The 18081-nt window shown below is 37.6% G+C and overlaps 1 protein-coding gene across 3 annotated transcripts in view; it reads left to right on the top strand.

Moving 5' to 3' along the window:
- LOC130427279 (rho GTPase-activating protein 6) overlaps positions 1–15742 on the top strand; it is a 39651-nt gene extending 23909 nt beyond the window's left edge. For 2 of the 3 annotated variants that reach the window (XM_056754604.1, XM_056754603.1), the window contains exons 2-13: positions 5240–5399; positions 6788–6856; positions 8007–8254; positions 8392–8584; positions 8668–8723; positions 10681–10831; positions 10908–11056; positions 12650–12829; positions 13311–13408; positions 13591–13748; positions 13949–14032; positions 14110–15742. In XM_056754604.1, the coding sequence (XP_056610582.1) occupies positions 5240–5399; positions 6788–6856; positions 8007–8254; positions 8392–8584; positions 8668–8723; positions 10681–10831; positions 10908–11056; positions 12650–12829; positions 13311–13408; positions 13591–13748; positions 13949–14032; positions 14110–14531 (1968 nt within the window). In that variant the 3' untranslated portion in view covers positions 14532–15742. Of the gene's footprint in view, positions 1–5239; positions 5400–6787; positions 6857–8006; positions 8255–8391; positions 8585–8667; positions 8724–10680; positions 10832–10907; positions 11057–12649; positions 12830–13310; positions 13409–13590; positions 13749–13948; positions 14034–14109 lie in introns of those variants that run through there. The other variant, XM_056754605.1, reaches the window with a different exon arrangement.
- The last annotated feature ends 2339 nt before the right edge of the window (positions 15743–18081 follow it).

The following is an 18081-nucleotide window of genomic DNA, read 5'->3' as shown; positions in this document are numbered from 1 at the left end:
GATGTCCGATAGCTTTGAGTTTAGTGCGATGATGTTTTTGCAAACGAGAAACGGTTGGGGAAACAGCAAGATGAAGATTGAAACCCTTCTCTGAAGAAATCCCCCGTAAGTCCAAATCACAATGCAGAAGGATTTGGGATTGTTTTAAGAGCGCAAGAATGATACAAACCTGCTTCATTTCTTAATGTGTAATATAAAATACCACGTCAAGTGACAAAAGACGGCTTTTATTAATGAGACTGTGTACATTTGTCTTGTTTATAGTGTTTGTAAAAGCATCGCTGTCGATCTTGTTTGGGCTTGGTGATTTAACAACACTGTCTCGAGGCAGTTCGTGGCGTAGTCAAGGACACGAATTTCCCCATTTTTCCGTGTTACTCAGCACAAACTTTTTTCGTGTCACTCAGCACTTATTCTTACAACAAACTGTAGAGAATTTTGTGCTGTTATGTAGTTCAACGTAAAATAAATCCAGTTTATATTTCTAGTATTTACAGGGGCGCCATAACGGGGGCAGGATGAGGACGATTCTAAGGGCCCATGTTTCCCAGCAGAACCCACGTGTCCCCTTAAGACCTATGTGGTGTGTGTGTCCCCTTAAAACGACGAGGTGATTTATGTTCCTTGTTTTGTGTTATGGTCCTATAAGCTGTTTTAAGAACTACCTCAGATCCACCATGTGTCAGGAAAGACTAAATGGTCTTGCCATGCTGTCTATTGAACAAGATTTAGCAAGACTTGATTTAAAAAGATCTGATGAAAGAATTGCTGAGAGCAAAACACAGCGCTTGTCACTTTAAGACTAAGAAATGTCCAGAAGTTGACTGCTTTTAAAGACTTCCAGGCCGCTTGAACAGCGTCTGAAATAGAGAAGATACAATGCTGGTGATGACTTGTACTGTTTACAGTTATAATTGTTGTACAGTTATGTATGCAACATTCCAGTTATCGTTATAAACCATTCAAATGTATTTATTTTTCGTCTCTTATTGAAAGCTATATGCAGTAACTCTTTGGGGGCCCGAGTACAAATTAGCAAGAGGGCCCAGAAACCCTATATATGTATATATGTCTCATTAATTCCATGTGCTCAATACTGCTGTTCAAAGAATTATCAGGTCTTGACTTTGGTTAGGGCCCCCAAAATTGTAAACACGCCCCAGAGCGCCGAGTTAACCACGCCCACTTATTTACATTCCATGGAACAGAAAAAACAGGCATATTCTGTCACTCGCCCAGCCCTACTTGAGAATGTGCTGGATTGGAATAAACCCAGAATCCTGAATATTGAACTGTTTCTGAACAATCAGACCAAACAAAGATGGACCAGAATGTCATTGGGATTTGATGGTGGCTCTTTTGAAGCTTAAAAATGCCATAGCAACCACTCGGAACACCTTAGCAACAGCACAATCCACCGAGCGTCTGTGTCTGGTGCTGAGGCAAGCGTTGATGTTTACAGGTGAAACAGTGCCGTACGGGCGACACAAGACGCTTGTTTGAGTCTGTTTCCCACAGCGTTTGCATTTAAAGGCCTCGAGGAAAAAGAGTTTCACAGACAGATGAATGAGAATGAAGCGGGCTGAAGTTGTCCTGGAGCGATCGTGTTTCCTCCTCCCGTGATCCTGGGAAAATGTTCCTCGGGGTGTGTCGTGTGTGTGATTCAGAGATTAAGATGTGATGTGGAAAGCAGCGTCTTGTGGTCAGAATGTGGCACTTCCTGTTTCATTGTGTAACTCATGAGCTTGACACGAGATAAAGTGATATTTACAACTCTTACATCATCAAAGCTTCTCTGTGGAATTGTTCTTGAACTCTTTGTGCTTTTGCGTCTTTTGTTAGTCTTGTTTGGAGATTGTCAGTCGAAATTCAGAAGTGGTGAATTGGCTGCTTTTCAGGTCGCACATTGGCGTTCGAACCGCAGACTTTCCCAAGAGGACGTTCAAGTGGAATGATAGGAAACAGTATTTACTCGCTCACGTAACACAGGACTTGCTATGTTTTGTCATCTTGCTTGGTGATGTTGAGGACATTAAACGTTCAGCTTCAAAATGAAAATTCTGTCATTATTCACACACCATCTTCTCATTTCAAACCTGTATTTATTACTTTCTTTCTTAAGCAGGACACAACAGAAGATATTTTGAAGAATGTTGTGAACAGAGAATCGTTCCACCCCATTGTCTTGCATTGATTTTGTGTCCATACGGTAGAAATCAATGGGAGCAACGGTTTCCTGTTACTGACATTTTCCGAAATATCTTCTTTTGTGTTTTGGAGAAGAGAGAAACTTATGATTATTTTGAAGGCGAACTATCCCTTTAATGGTGCATTTAATGGTCATGCAGTTTTCATTCGCCGTCCTCTCAATGAAGGTTTATTTGTTCTGAAAAAAGATTGTGTGAGTTGACATGTAAACTGACCAATCACAGCTGAGTGTGTTCTTAGCTGCTATTTAGGGGCGGGGTTTCCTACAATAGTTGGTAACCACAAAATTAAGTTGAATGAGTTCTAAGTATGTAGGAAACACTACGTAGGGACCCTGTGAATCAGATGCTTGTGAAACTACTTTTCATTCTTTAGAACTCATGTCAGAAGCAGATGATTGATATGAGATCATGATATAAGAAGTGTCGTCTCATTTCTGTGTTGACAATAGAGATATTATCTGCGACTTGTCTTTTCCATGTGAATTGACTTGAGCGATGTCAAGTGTGAATGGTGGAGTGTGTGTTGGGTTTGTTTTTCTGGTTTTCTTGTCTGTAAAGAAACAAAGTGTTGCTCAAGACATTCTGTAAAGAAGCCCCTGAGCTCTTATCTCCTATCAGAAGATCTCTGATCAACTACAGAACAGAACTTCAGCAAATGTCTGTGCTGCAAGAACAGATCCTCAAAGTATGCTGGGTTCACACCAAACACAAATTAAGAGATTTGTGTCTGTACATTACATACGAAGCCCATGCGGGAGAGGTGATGCAGAATGACACAAAATGGTGAACTTTTCCAGGAGTTATAGAGATCGTGGTGCGTGATTGTTCGAATAAGTGTGAACACAACAATAAGGTGCCATAAAACTTGTGATTGTATTAATTATGTAATAAGAACAATCTGTATAATCTAAAGCTACACATATTGTGTGTGCGTTGGTTTGTGGGTGTGTGTGTTAGAAACACTTAAAAATGCAAATGTGATTCTGTTGCTGAGTTGTTAAGAATCATCAGCAGCTGAGCCTGAAATGACTGTCACACACATGCACACATGCACACACGTGATGCTTATTTCATGATTCTCAAGGATCTCTTGTTAAACAGCTGTGCAGATGACACTGTTGCTCATCTCTTCTTGTTTATAACTCTGTAATTTATGATAATTTATGATAACAATAAACGTGCAGTCGTACAATCACTGAACACTTAGAGTCTCTTCATTTTTAATTAAATCACATCATGTGTTTCTTGACACCGTTAACACATTAAACTAAAAACAATAACACATGCAGATGTACATCATCATCATTATATATGAATACACACACACAAACAAACAGACACACATTAACACACACGCACACACATATATGCAAACACACACACCTACACACACGCATATTCACACACACGCACAAACACTTAAGCACACACACACAAACGCACACACATTTACACGCACGTAAAAAAAAACACTAACTCAAACACACACACACCCACACCAACAAACACACAACCACACCTGCACGCACACCAACACATGCACACACGGGCACACACAAACACACACCAACACACGCACACACAACCACATGCGCGCGCAGAAACACACAACCAAACGTGCGGACACACACAACCACACGCAGACAAACGTATGCACAAACACACACACACAAACACACCCGCACGCAAACACACGCACACACACACAAACACACACACAAACACATACACATCCACACACACAGCATGTTATTTGTTATGGATCATGCAGCTAATGTTTCTGCTCATGTCAATACTGTCAGTATTTATTCACTTGAATTGCTAGTTCTGTGAGATATCAAAGATATCAAATTATTTCTTATGTGCAACAAAAATATAATACTTGAAAAGTGAAGTTTAGTCAGAGTTTATAATGTCGTGCAGCACAAGGGTTTAAAGTGATAGTTCAGCCAACATTAAAAGTTCTTTGATCATTTATTCATACAGGTTTACATCCACATGAGGCTGAATAAATGAAGGTGGAATTGTTATTTTTTGTTGAACTGTTTCTTTAAGAGCAGCAGTAGTAAATAATGCAGGTCTGGTGTGTTGAAGGAGCTCTTAAAGGTCATGTTGGGCTCCGGGGAAAAGAGGCCCGCTCATAAATATTCTGTCACATATACAGAACATCTGTGAGACATGTGCCACAACAATCTTCGAAAGAAACTTTTAATGCGCTCAATAATGATTCCTATTAATTCTACTGGTGTTTTTTAATTTTTTGGAGAATTATTTAAGGCTCTCTTTGTGTCTTTCATTTGGAAAGGATCTGATGTGAACTGTCAGTCCGACACGGCTGGTGAAATTTACTCCAGTAAACGTTCCAAGAAATCCCTATAAGGAGAAGAAGCAAGAAAACATCGGTGCCTGTCGGAGTCTGAGTCTGATTTCACAATTCACAGGGGGGGATGAGGGGCACAATACTCGCTACTGCCAAACTGTCTTTTTAAGATGCCAAAAATTCTTCAGTGCTTGTCACTGCATGTTCCCTAAAATCTGAGACGATGGTGAGGATCAAATATTCACGTGTCCTGTATAAAATACCAGACAGAACGTATGAAGACGCATCTGTTATAAAGCCAGAAGTGTTTGAGCCGTTATGAGTTTGTGTAGAAAGGGTTGAGATTCATTGCTGGTTGAGATCATGAGTGATGAATCCGTGTTGAAGAATGTTTTTCAATGTCTGTGGAGAACATGAATGAGGATTAACACGTCTGGGCTGAAGGTGATGTGTGATCACTAGTTCTCAAGATTTATTCTGCCAGTCTCGCTTTATTTTGAAAGGACACTCTCTCTCTCTCTCTCTCTCTCTCTCTTTCTTTATTTCAAGTTTTAGTATTAAGGTTCTTCACTGTGATAATTGTGTTTATTCAAGAGTAAACAAAAACAAACCGTAAACAAACAAACATTAAGGTTGTTCTGTATTTAAAAAAAATCTCTCTCTTTCTTTCTTTCTGTCACTTTCTCTCTTTTTCTCTCTCTCTTAACAGGGAGATTTGACCTGGAAGAGAACATCTGGACATAATTTCCATTTGCAGTCAGTTTCTATTCAGAGTTTGTCGGAATTGGAGAGGGTTCGACTTCAGGAGGTCGCTCTGGTCCGACTGTTAAAAGATTTTGATTTGGGATGCCAGATCAGCATCCCAAAAGGTACACAAACACTCACACACGCACGCAAAATCACACACACACAATGGACCTTTTTCACATTTCCGATTTCTCTGCAGTATAAGTCGTCATAGTGGGGTAAACTTTTAAAGCGGTAGATTGGAGACGACCACAAATATCCTTTTTTTGCCATTCTCATTTCTTCAAATAGCAAAAGAAAAACTCAACGATAGTGTTTTCAACAAAAAATAGAGAGTCTGATGATGGCAGACAAAAGAGAGAACGATGTCGAATTGACCCTGACTTTCATAGTCGCTGTTTAAGAAACCCCCTTGCATTTACTATGTTTGTGTTATTTGAGGTAACGGTAATATAATTATTATAATATAAGTGTTTTAAACGTACACAAAAAACTTTGGAGGATTTTTTACGCTGCTGATGACATCATCAGTCTTGTGAAGAAGGTTCATTATGATAGTTGGATTGTGGAAATATGTCAGTTAGGCAGATTTGAATGTAATGCAAACACAAATATAATATATATGATTTATTACATAAAGAAGTGACGCAAATAAAAAATCCAATAACAATGTGTTTAATTGCCATGAAAATAAAACATCCTGTTGAAAAAACAGCATATGCTGAGTTAGGTTATGTTTTGATGCTGGTTTGACCAGTTTGCACCAGCTATGGACCAGCACACGACCAGTTTAAACCAGTACAGACCAGCATCAACACACACCAAACCAGCATATGCTGTTTTTTTCAACAGGGATTAAAATCTTCAGTAGGAATGCGGTAGACTTTATTTTCCTTAGATTAAATTCCTTGAACTGTTGAGTGAAATGTGACCTTAAACAATGAAAACATGAATGTGAGAATCACTTTTGGTTCATTATATTTGACTATAGCACTGAATATCTCTTCATTAAGGGTTTAAACATCGCGTAGCGCACAAAACATTGTTCAGTGAGAGAATCACACAGACAGACATTGCACATGTCAGATGAAGTGTCCGGTGAGCGTTGGCTCAGAAACAAGTGAAGACAAAGTTGAAAGAGTCTGAGTATCGAGCTCACATCACTCGGCTGACATCAGTGAGGCATTCATCGCTTCACAGAGCTCAAGGCATTGATGAGAATCATGTGAAGATCTGGTGAAATACCTCCAAACATCTCAAGCATCACCACTACAGATGCGTCTCGTGTCCATCATACTCTACATCTCACACAAACAAACATCAAACCTGTTTCAATCAGGTCCTCATGATGATAAAGTGCATTCTGGATGTGTCTGGCCACAGTGGCTGTTCCTCATACACCAGGATGAGATCCATACGCTATAAATCTCTGAAGTTCACATGTTTCTCTGTCTTCTTTTGTATGTGTGCTTCTGTGTTCTGTTTAATCCTCTGTGTTCTTCACGTGTAGATGGTCAGAAGCGTAAGAAATCACTCCGGAGGAAACTGGATTCCTTATCAAAAGAAAAGAAAGACAGAGGTATTTATTTCTTCTGCATAAACATCACAGAAACGTTTGATCTGAACTGTGTCCATGAGTAAACTCCGCTTTCATTGAACGAAACACACGCTGAATGATATTACAGCATGATAAATCTCTTTTACCAGCCCAAACTTTCCTTTCATAGTGGATGGAGTCCAGACAATTATTTTGTTTGATTAATTTTAATTGAACATATTATTAAGTTAATCCAACTTCATTTTTTGTATTATGTGTTATTCATTTAAATTGGCAAAATCAGGTTTACTTATTTATTTTGTGTTAAATCCAGTCTTAAGGGTCATTATTTATTGAAATTGAGATTTTTACATCATCTGAAAGCTGAAGAAATAAGGCTTCTATTGATATATGGTTTGTTAGGATAGGAGAGTATCTGGCGGAACAACAACTGTTTACAAAGCTGCAATCTGACGGTGCAAAAAAATCAAATTATTGAGAAAATCGCCTTTGAAGTTGTTCATTTGAGGCGCTTTTGCAGACCATTCACACACAAAATAAAGTTTTATACACTGACTGTAGGAAATTTATAAAATATCTTCATGGAACATGATCTTCACTTCATATCCTAATGATTTTGGGAAAAAGAAAAATCTAAATTTTTTTTTTTGCAAAACTTAAGACTGGCTATGTTGTCCAGGGTCACATTTTAGGCTTAAAACCATTAAAAAAATGTATTCGCTGATTTTCAGTTTGACCTCATGACCCTATACAAGACAGAGCTATTACCCAGAATGCACCTCTCTGTCTCTCTCTCCCCCCGTCTGATCCGATGAGCACGTCTCGCTCATATGCAGTAATGTGTGCAGGAATGTCGACTCCTGCTGCGCTCCGACTGCCTCAAGAAATAACAAAAACAATCCCAGACGCTCCACAGTTACCGCCTTGACTCATGTTTCACACCACAGCTCCCAGTATGATGAACAACTCATGTCAACCATCACCATGACAACATGTTTACATTTCATTTTCTGTGATTGAATGCGTATACAATTCAAGGCATATAACTAATACAATCTATTTTGAACTTCCACAAATGATAAATGTGAACGCAGATGAATCATATTCATGACTCGTCCTGTAAAGAAATGCAGCAGATGTTTATTTGGTTCTCTGTCTCTCTGTGTCTCAGAGTCGGAGCCTCAGGCGTTCGGCGTGCCGCTCTCACAGGTGATTTTTAACGACCGGCGTCTGAGACAGCTTCACGAGGGTCAGCGATGTCCTCCGGGTCGACCGGCGTCTCTCTGGCATCTGGCCGGCCGGAGGTCCAATAACAAAGAGCTTTCTAGCAGTAACTCCTCCCTCAGCTCCGCCTCTGAGACGCCCAATGAGTCTAGCTCACCCGGCACACCCGAGACGGCCCCGCGCTCGCAGAGACGGGTACATGATCCTCTCTCTATCTCTGTGCTTATGTGTTGAAGTCCAAAAACTCTAATGAAATGGTGAATGTCTAGAAATAATTCACTTTTAAACATGTGTTTGCAGTAACAGTATGATGTGATGTGTGTGTTTTGTAGGGTGGGATGTCTGTGGACTGTATCACTGATCTGGATGACGGTCAGACGTGTCTCCTGGAGGCTCTTCAGTTGTCCATGCCGGTGGATTCAGCCGGCGAGAAGAAGACTGCTGATAAGAAAATGAGTTTAAATCCGCTCTGCAGACAAGTGCCACGAGTTCTGGACAGCTGCTGTCAACATCTGGAGAGATACGGTCAGTAGACGGACTTACTGACATCATGAATCAATGAATTTGTTCACTGAGCACGAGGATGATGTGACTTTCCTGCCGTTCAGGTTTGCAGACGGTCGGCATTTTCCGTGTCGGAAGCTCCAAGAAGAGAGTGAGACAGGTGAGGAGAGACATCGTGTCACGTTCATCTGTGACGCTTTTATTCAAAATGACTTTAAGGGACGCACTCTTTAAAATGAAGGTGCTTGAAAGGTTCTTCAGAGCGATGCCAAATGAGCAATGCTTGTCAACCATCATCTTTATCTGGCCCGCCTTGACATTTCAATGAATGAAATAAAAAAAGTTCACATCTTTAAAAGTCCAAAACGCTGCTACATTCAATACAAAAGTAACCTAACCAAACCTCACATTCCAAACCTCGTCTTGTGCCATTAAAAGTATCGGTTGTCTCAGAAAAGACAAAACCGTGTTGTTTTTATTACTGCGTTCGTCATGTATGAGTTAAACGGCTATATTTACAAAAAACTGCTGTTCATCTCCCTCCTGAACTCGCACTATGATCGATCTTCTTATTGACTGATTTCATCCAAAGATAGCGTTCAGTTTCTTGCACAAAACAACTGAATCGCTTTATAAGACGCCCGTTTCACGGCACAAGGAGCAGGGATTACCTTTGTGCGGAAGGTATTAGTGTTTTTGACTTTCATTAATTCAACCAAATATCTTCTTGAAGAAACAATGCCACCCACATCGAGTAAATTTACCAGCAATTTAATTTTGGGTAAACTAACACATAGAGGAATATCAAATACAACTAAAAAGACAAAATCCCGTTTGATTAAATATCATGAAAAGGAAGAAATACTGGATGCAGCATGTTTTAATATATGAACTATAAGTAACAACAACGAAAACAAAAAACAGCATAAATGTAACTAAAGGCAGTAAAGAACGCGCATACAAAATAATAAAAAACACTGGCCTTATTTATACTTTTGGAGTCTAGCCCTTAAAGAAAAGTAGTTGAAGATCCCTGACATAGAGAAAGCATTTAGACAAAAAACGTTTCTTCTATGGCATCCTGAAGCACCTTCATTTGTGTACTGTAATTCACCCCAAAATGAACATTCTGTCATCATTTACTCCTTCTGGTCATGTCAAACCTGAATGTATTTTTTTCTTTCGCAGAACACAAAAGAAGATATTTTGAAGAATGTTGTTGTCTGGAACCCCACTCACTTGCATTGGTTTTGTGTCTGTAAAATAAAAGTGAGTGGGGTCCACTTCACAACATTCTTCAAAATATCTTCTTTTGTGTTCTCCGGAAGACAGGAAGTCATACAGGTTTGACATGACAAAAAGGTGAATAAATAATCACTTTAACGGTGGATTCAAGCCAATCAATCCCATAAGTCTTTGCATTTCTAGTGATGTTCTACCAGTTAAGTTTAAACAGTTAAATAGCTCTGAGAAACTTCTCTCTGTAAATATATTTGACTTAATATCCACTGTTGGTTGTGACTAGTTACGAAGTCATTAGTTACTGTAATTGAATTATTTTCCCTTTCTGTGATTTAATAACAGTTACTTCTGACGTAATTAAACTATATACTGTGTGTAATATATGTGTGTGCAATAGTGGAATTGACATCAAAATTTGAAGTCTAACTTTAAAATCTGTGCTTTAATATATAATTCACATTTATAATACTTTGGTCAGTTAATAAGACTAATTTATGTCGTTTTTTATTATTTATTTGAATGAATTAAAAGCTGTTTCATGTCTATCCTTCAATCACTGAACTCATCAAGGTCGATGTAGGATAAAGAAAGTCATTAGTAATAAGTCATTAAATACTTTTTGGAGAGAGTAATGTGTACAGTAATATAATTACACTATTGAATATGTAATTAGTAACTAGTAATTCATTACTTTTTCATAAGAACTTACCCAACACTGTAAATATCATGCATGAATGTTACCCAAACTCCATCTCATTTCTTCCCCACAATTTTGTTAATAACATAAATGTAATAATTGGTATTTTAGTTTTTTCAAAGCCATTGTGCGCTATATTTGAGAATAAAGTAATCATTGTTGTTGTGGTGTGTGTTAGCTGCGTGAGGAGTTTGATGAAGGTGTGGATGTGCATCTGGAACAGCAGCACAGCGTTCATGACGTGGCGGCTCTGTTGAAGGTGTTTCTGCGAGATCTTCCTGATCCTCTGCTCACCAGAGAGCTTTATTATGCTTTCATCAGCTGCGCATGTGAGAACCCTCCGTCTGTTTCATTTATCATCACACACAGAACGTCTATAAATCTGTCCGTCTGGCCTTTGTGCAGCTCTGAGCGGGACGGAGCGACACGCTGCCCTGCAGTTACTCATCTGTCTGCTTCCTGCCTGCAACAGCGACACGCTGCAGTGTTTACTTCACTTCCTGTCTAAGGTGGCCAATCACGCGGAAGATTCCCGGGACGGTGACGGACACAAGGTGAGTTCAGCAGATTGATTTTGGTGACAAGAAAGGAAAATCAAGATGCTTTTAATTCTATGTGATTTGCTCATTGTGTTTTTGCAATAGCGTGTAATCAGATTGGTTTCACGATCTTGCGCACGATTCTGTAAAGCGTTACGACAGATGTTTCAAGAGCGCTGTGTAAACATTGAAGTGAATGTGTTTCTGTCATCAGCAGTGATGTCAGTGGAGTCGAGCGATACACAGATGTGACCTCATACGAGAGTTATTCTCTTCTACTTCATCCAACACAAACCCACAACAACATTCTTTTGTTTTGATCCTGTTGTTTGTGTTTTTCTCTTATAAGGCAACAGAAACTCAAGATGAGACTGAAGTTGATTTAAGATCTTGATTTAATTAATACACAGAATTCATGTGTGATGAACAGAATTGGCTCAATATAACAGTTTGGGGTTTTTTTTTGTCAATAAGAGTTTAGTATAGATGTGAGCTTCTTCAACACACCAAGACGCTGCTTGATAAAATGTTTTAATATAAAATTAAATGAATTTATTTCACACTGAATTTATTTCCTTTTTTTACAAAGAGAACTTTTCTCGTTTTTTTAAAAGGCTTTTGTTTGAAACAAGAAAAATATCTATTAGTAGGGTTAGAAAAATCTACTTTATTTTCAACTTAATTCATTTAACTACATTCAAGCTGCATTCATCATACTTAAAAATTCTGGTTTATTTTTCATACCCAGTGTTGGGTGTAACTAGTTACTAACTAATACGTTACTGTCATTGAATTACTTTCCCCATAAAAAGTAAAGTAAGGGATTACTCTTGTTTCTTCTGTTATTTAAATAAAGTTACTTCTGGTGTAATTGAACTAAATACAATGTAATAAATATAAAATAGTGGAGTTGACATCAAACTTCAAAGTCTAACTTTAAAGTTCATGTGTTAATGTATCTTTCTCACAGTTGTTATACTTTGGTCAGTTAATAATAATTTTATACTATTTATTTGAATGAATTAAGAGTAATTTTGTGTTTGTCCTAAAATCACTGAACTCATCAAGATGATGTAGGATATAGAAAGTCATCAGTAATAAGTCATTAAATACTTTTTAGAGAAAGTGATTTGTACAGTAATATAATTACATTATTGAATGTCATTAGTAACTAGTAAGTCATTACTTTTTCAGAGTAATTTACCAAACACCCCGTTTTAAAGTTTCTGAATGTTTACATGTTTGTTTTGGAAAGACATACAAAAACAAAGCTTGAAAAACAGTGCATAAGACATCTAATGAAAGGTTTCTGTTTACATATTTTCTTCCTATTCATAAAAATAAAATGTATGCATACGTTCAGTCTAAATGTGGTTGAATCTTCAGTTCTGTGATTCAGTAAAAATACTTCTGTGTTAAACTTCAGAACATTTACATTACGCATTTGGCAGATGCTTTTATCCAAGGGATCGAACCCACAACCTTGCGTTGTTAACTCGTTGCTCTTACCACTGAGCTACAGGTTCGGAAGACTTGAAATGCAGCACCTTCTGTTAATTTACATGAATATTTATTATTGTGTGTGTGTTTGTTATGTGTCTTCATCAGGTCGTTGGCAATAAGATGACATCACTGAACCTGGCCACAATATTTGGTCCGAACCTGCTTCACAAGCAGAAGATGTGTGAGAAAGAGTTCAGTCTTCAGAGTTCTGCTCGTGTTGAAGACAGCGCCGCCATCATCACTGTTGTCCAACACATGATCGACTCTCATGAGACATTATTCATGGTACAACACGTCTCCTTTACAGTATATAACCCAGAGTAAATAAACTCTTCATTTGATGTGTGTTTATGACAGTGTGATGATGCTGAAGGCTCATTTCTCCAGTCTTCGGGCATATCCAGAAATGAAAGTTTGAAGTTTGATAAACAGCAAATATTCTCGGTGGAATACAAACATGCCTTGCTGTTTGTTTTTACACACATTTGATCGTTTAAAGAAGTCGTGTCGCACATTTTCCATTATTTGTTTTCCTTTTAGAATAATTGTTATGTTAGTGAAGTCATTATTTAGGTTTTTATATGTCAATGAGATATCAAGAAACATGTGATTTCTATTCATTTGACTATCGTTATGTCACTCGTATGAAATGCCGTTGTGAGATTTTCCACTTTTTACTTTAAAAGAGTTTTCACATGAATTTATCGCATTAGTTTTATTCGCTCGCATTTCATTAGCAATCATTGATTGCTCTTGTTTTCTCTAGATTTCGGCGGAGCTGCAGACTGAAGTTCTTCAGAGTTTGTTGGACACAGACAGTGATGTGGTGGATTATCTGATGAGGAGAAAAACACCACAGAGTGAGTAAGTGACCCACAGTCAGACTCGACACAAATCACATCTCGCCGCACGCCTGGGAACCACAAAACACACAACATCCACAGAGATGGCTTTCTCACATCACGTTTATCGTTCGTTAACCTTCAGTTGACGTCGCTTGAGTTTGATCAGAAGTCCCAGAATATTCACTGTGTTCTGTATATCAGCGTTTCCAGATCCTCCAGTGGAGAGATCTCTCCGTATGAAAACAACTCTCCTACTCGCTCAGAGTGCATGTGTCCATCCATCCAAAGCCATCAAAACATCCCAGTCAGCCTAGACGTCTTCACCGCGAACAAGGCTGAGAATTCACTGGACCGGAACGGTGGGTTTATCTCCCTATGAGGAGAAGTCACATGACCATAAACACACGGGAATATTCACTTGAGAATACTTTTTGATATTAAAAATGTCTCTTCACAATGCATTCTGGGATGCCTTGACCTTTGAGCACTTATGATGTGTAGTCGGCTCTGTAGTTTTTGGATCAGAGTTTGTGTTGTAATGTGTTCGTTTTGTGTTCAGGGGAAACGGTCCATGAAAAAGCCAGAGTCTGGAGAAGCCGACACGCTGCTCTTCTGTCAGGAGTTCATGACAAACTACTCACAGGTACACGACTACTTTATGTGTCAGTCAGCGCCTTTATCAGACAGACTGATCTGAGATCAGACGTCTTTCTCTCGCAGGCTCTGATGGAAACCTGTATCATCGTGTCTTCTCCGAGTCAGACAGTGTGAACTACAGCAACACAAAGCAGTCGTGTGCAGACAGCAGACCCCTGCACTTCCTTTGCCGCAGTCACGGTTCAATCACATCCGGCTGCCGGACGACACCGCACCAATCAGAGGAGGCCGTATCGCCTCCTGTCAGCCCCTCATTTTCAGACAGAGAAGAAAAAATTCCTGTTGCTTCTGTGACGTTTGCCGAGTCTCTCGAACCTCACCGTGTCACTTCCTGTCATGACAGACAGGAGGCGGAGTTAGACGTCACCGTGACAACAAAGAGTTTAACAGGAGATGAACGAGCAGCCTGGCAAACAGACAAATGGTTAATATGGCAGCTGCTTTCTTCAGACAGCGTGGACACATTACCAGAGACCATCGTGTAAATAAAACAGCATGAAGAATTCTGATTTTTTAGATTTCTGTGCCTGTCAGTTCAGTGTGTGAAAATGCATTGGCCACGCCCCACAGGATGTTGAAGTAGAATGACAGGAAGTGGAATTTATTGACAGTGTTGTCATCAGTCCAGCCCTGATCCTTTTACAAGACAAATGGTTAAATCTTTATTTTGACAGAATTTACTACAGAATATATTTCTTGGTGTTTTTGACCAAGTCTTTTTGTTTTACAGCACAAATACCTAAACGTTCTTAAATCAAGATGCATTTACTTGAGGAGCAAAACGACTAAACGATATGAAGTCTTATTTAAAACCAATACGAATGAAAACAGGTTATTTTTTGTCCAGTCGGCAGATCGGTGCTTTTCTTCTTTTAATTGGCTCAGTTTTTTATTTTCAGAGAACATAACTAAATATTTTGTCATTTGCTGCTCAGATACTGTAAATGTATGTTGCTTTAAGAATGTTTAGATATTTCATTTTGGACAGCAAAACCGAAATATTAAGATATTTTTTTGCTGTGTTTGCCTATTTTTCCATGCATAGTGTTTTTATATGATATATCTTTTAACAGTTGAGTTTTTTTACAGCAGGTGCTGTTTCGTCCAGTTCACTTGTTTTTTTACAGTCCTGCTTCATTCAGGTCCATTTGATTTATTCTTTATATTGATGATCAACCAAATAAACTGCTTAAAAATAATTTTTTTTATATAACATATCCTCAAAAACACTTTATACTTGTCTTTATTTTACGCTACTTTATTAAGTGCCAAAAATTGTATCTCTATGGATGGATATTTTCATATTTATATAAATTACAGTGCCAAACGTCCATGCCGATCGGTCTATAAAATGAATGCATTACATAGAGTATATAAAATACTACATACAAATTTCTATAGGTTGCATTTATAAGATAAAAATGTATTATTGTGAATTACCCCAAAAAGAAATTATTTGAATTTATTCATTTTATTTCTTTAATTCTGTTTTATAATACCCTGCACAAAAATCCTATGACATAGAATTTAAGTTCTGTTTTCTAAAGTTGCTTCAAGTTATTACCAGCGAGTGGTTTATGAAGCAGAACAAAAGATTATAAAATCCTGACATGATTCCTGACAGAAAAATGCATTGCATCATCACATTTATTTATTTATTCTTGTTATTTATTAAAATAGCCACTTTAGTATTTTACCACTGTTTGTAATGTTTATTTTGTAATGTGGGTTTCAGCCTACATATTCAGAATGTAAGCTAATGCTTTAATAATGCATAAGATATGTTTTATTTTTTCAATCAATCATATTTTTTATAGTGCACATTCAGAGACTTCATTCAGAACAGATAAGCAGATCATCATCATCCGTCCAAAACAATAACAAATTATAGGCGAGTTAACAACACCAACTTGTGTGTTTTTAAACCACACAAAGAGCGAACAATGTATTATTATTTACTTTTTTATTTGTGTACAGCACAGAGCAATGTCACGCATAACAAAGATGTTCACATTTGAAAGATCTTTTATCACTCAATATAGTATTTTTGTTTATTCTGTACATACTGTATTAGTGAAAAGGGTTTGTAGTTTGCGGTACTTTGTAACTCATGCAGCAACAAAACATTGAAAAGATTGAGAACTTTCAGACACTTTATAAACACATGGAAGCTTTTCTTTGATGTTGATCTATATCATTTTGACTATATTTTTTAGTTTGGTGCATGTTATAAACTTCTTTGATTGTGTATTATCACAGAAATATCTCTGAGGTAAAACAGAATAAAAGGGAGCAGAGAAAGTGTCACAATGTCGTTTGTTGCATGACATCAAACACTTGTCTTCAGCATTGGCCAGTTGTTTTGGTTTCTGGGAAGTCACATCGTCTCAAGACCGGAAGTTTAGAGAGAATGAACAATTGCGTTTCTCACACACAGGTGAAGTGAGGTGGTGAAGGTGTAATTATAATATAAATAATGACAAATAATATTTTGTCATTTAATAGTATAGCTTTGTTTAACGTTTTTTACAAATTTGAAAAAGTTTTTCTCTGACTTCGGAATCACTGTTGAATCAATATTTTTTGGTGTTTTTCTATATTTAAGTAAATGGCCTTATTTCAAAGCTAATGTTTTTCCGCCTCTTCTGGATTTGGTGCCGGTCAGATGATGAAGGTTTTATTAAGCTCCAGTTGATTAAAATCTTTTTCTATCCATTGCTTTAATGTCATTTTAACACTGTCAGTTATTTTAAGTGATTGATATTTGTTTTAATTTCTGGATTATTGTGATTATTTACCACAACTTGGACTATATCAGTTATAAAAGTACACAAATAGTGCCTAATATAAGTATATCTAAATCTGTAAATACACAATTTCCTTCCACGTTAAATAAAACAGGTCCAGTAGTTTAACAATATTATGAGATTTGTATTTAACAGATCTTGAGTGACTTCATTGTGTTCACCGCTAGGGGGCGCGAGAGTGACGCTCAAACCCCAATAATGTCAAACCTCAAATCTTGACTGAAAAAGACAGAATTATTAAAAGGAGAACTGTGGTTTGTTTGGAAATAGCATCTACATTCAGATCTGATTTATTATGTGGTAAAATAATGATGGGGTATAATTTAAACTAGTATGGGGAAAATATTGTGGTCTTAAAGGTACTTTATGTATATGCGGGATTCCCAAGGTTACAGAAAACCTGGAAAACCAAAGAATTTCAGTGTTAAATTACATTAGTCAAAATGTGAATAATGATGTAATTAGTCATATGTGTCATTAAGGAACAGTTCACCAAACACATTTTTTATACCTTATAATAGTCTTCAAAGTTTTTGTCACAGTTAACTCTCATGCACAGGTTCATTCACATGTCACATAAGATGTAAACTCCAGGTGGGTTTGAAATGACACAATACCAGCAGAATTATATTTCTGACTGAGCTGTTTTACATAGAAACCGTGTAAAGACTGACATCTGGTTGTTGTCACAACATGCTGAAACAAGCGAGTTTCTCTCCTGCATTCAACATCATGAGCCAAATCTGCGCCACAGCTGTGACCGATGACTTACACATTTAACTAACAGTTACACAAAGTAATGTTAAGATCGGCCAACACTTTAACACGCACAATTTAAACAATAGATGGAGAAAGTTGTTCTAAATGACTTCTTCTGTAGGTTACGTTCATTGTGCAGAACAGGAATGTCGTGCAACAACTTTCTTAATGTAACAGACCAACAGCCAATGAAGAGTTTCATTCCAAAACGATTAAATCCACAATAACTAAAAAGAAAATACAGCACAACACAATAAAACATGATAACATAACAAACACATCATTTAACAGAGTTGTCTAATGTAAATAAACTCTTCAAATATTTACAACCTTTACACAATTCTATCGCGCAAAATATACAAAATTACTACAATATATAACTATATTACTATAAAATAAGCGCGGTACTCTCAGGCACGTCCTGTCAATCACCGGCGCCTTTGCAATGACGTCACATTGCGCGCGCCAT

This window comes from Triplophysa dalaica, chromosome 8, assembly GCF_015846415.1.
Source record: "Triplophysa dalaica isolate WHDGS20190420 chromosome 8, ASM1584641v1, whole genome shotgun sequence".
NCBI lineage: Eukaryota > Metazoa > Chordata > Actinopteri > Cypriniformes > Nemacheilidae > Triplophysa > Triplophysa dalaica.
Note: the sequence above shows the minus strand (reverse complement) of the source record. Positions and strands in the feature narration are given on the sequence as shown.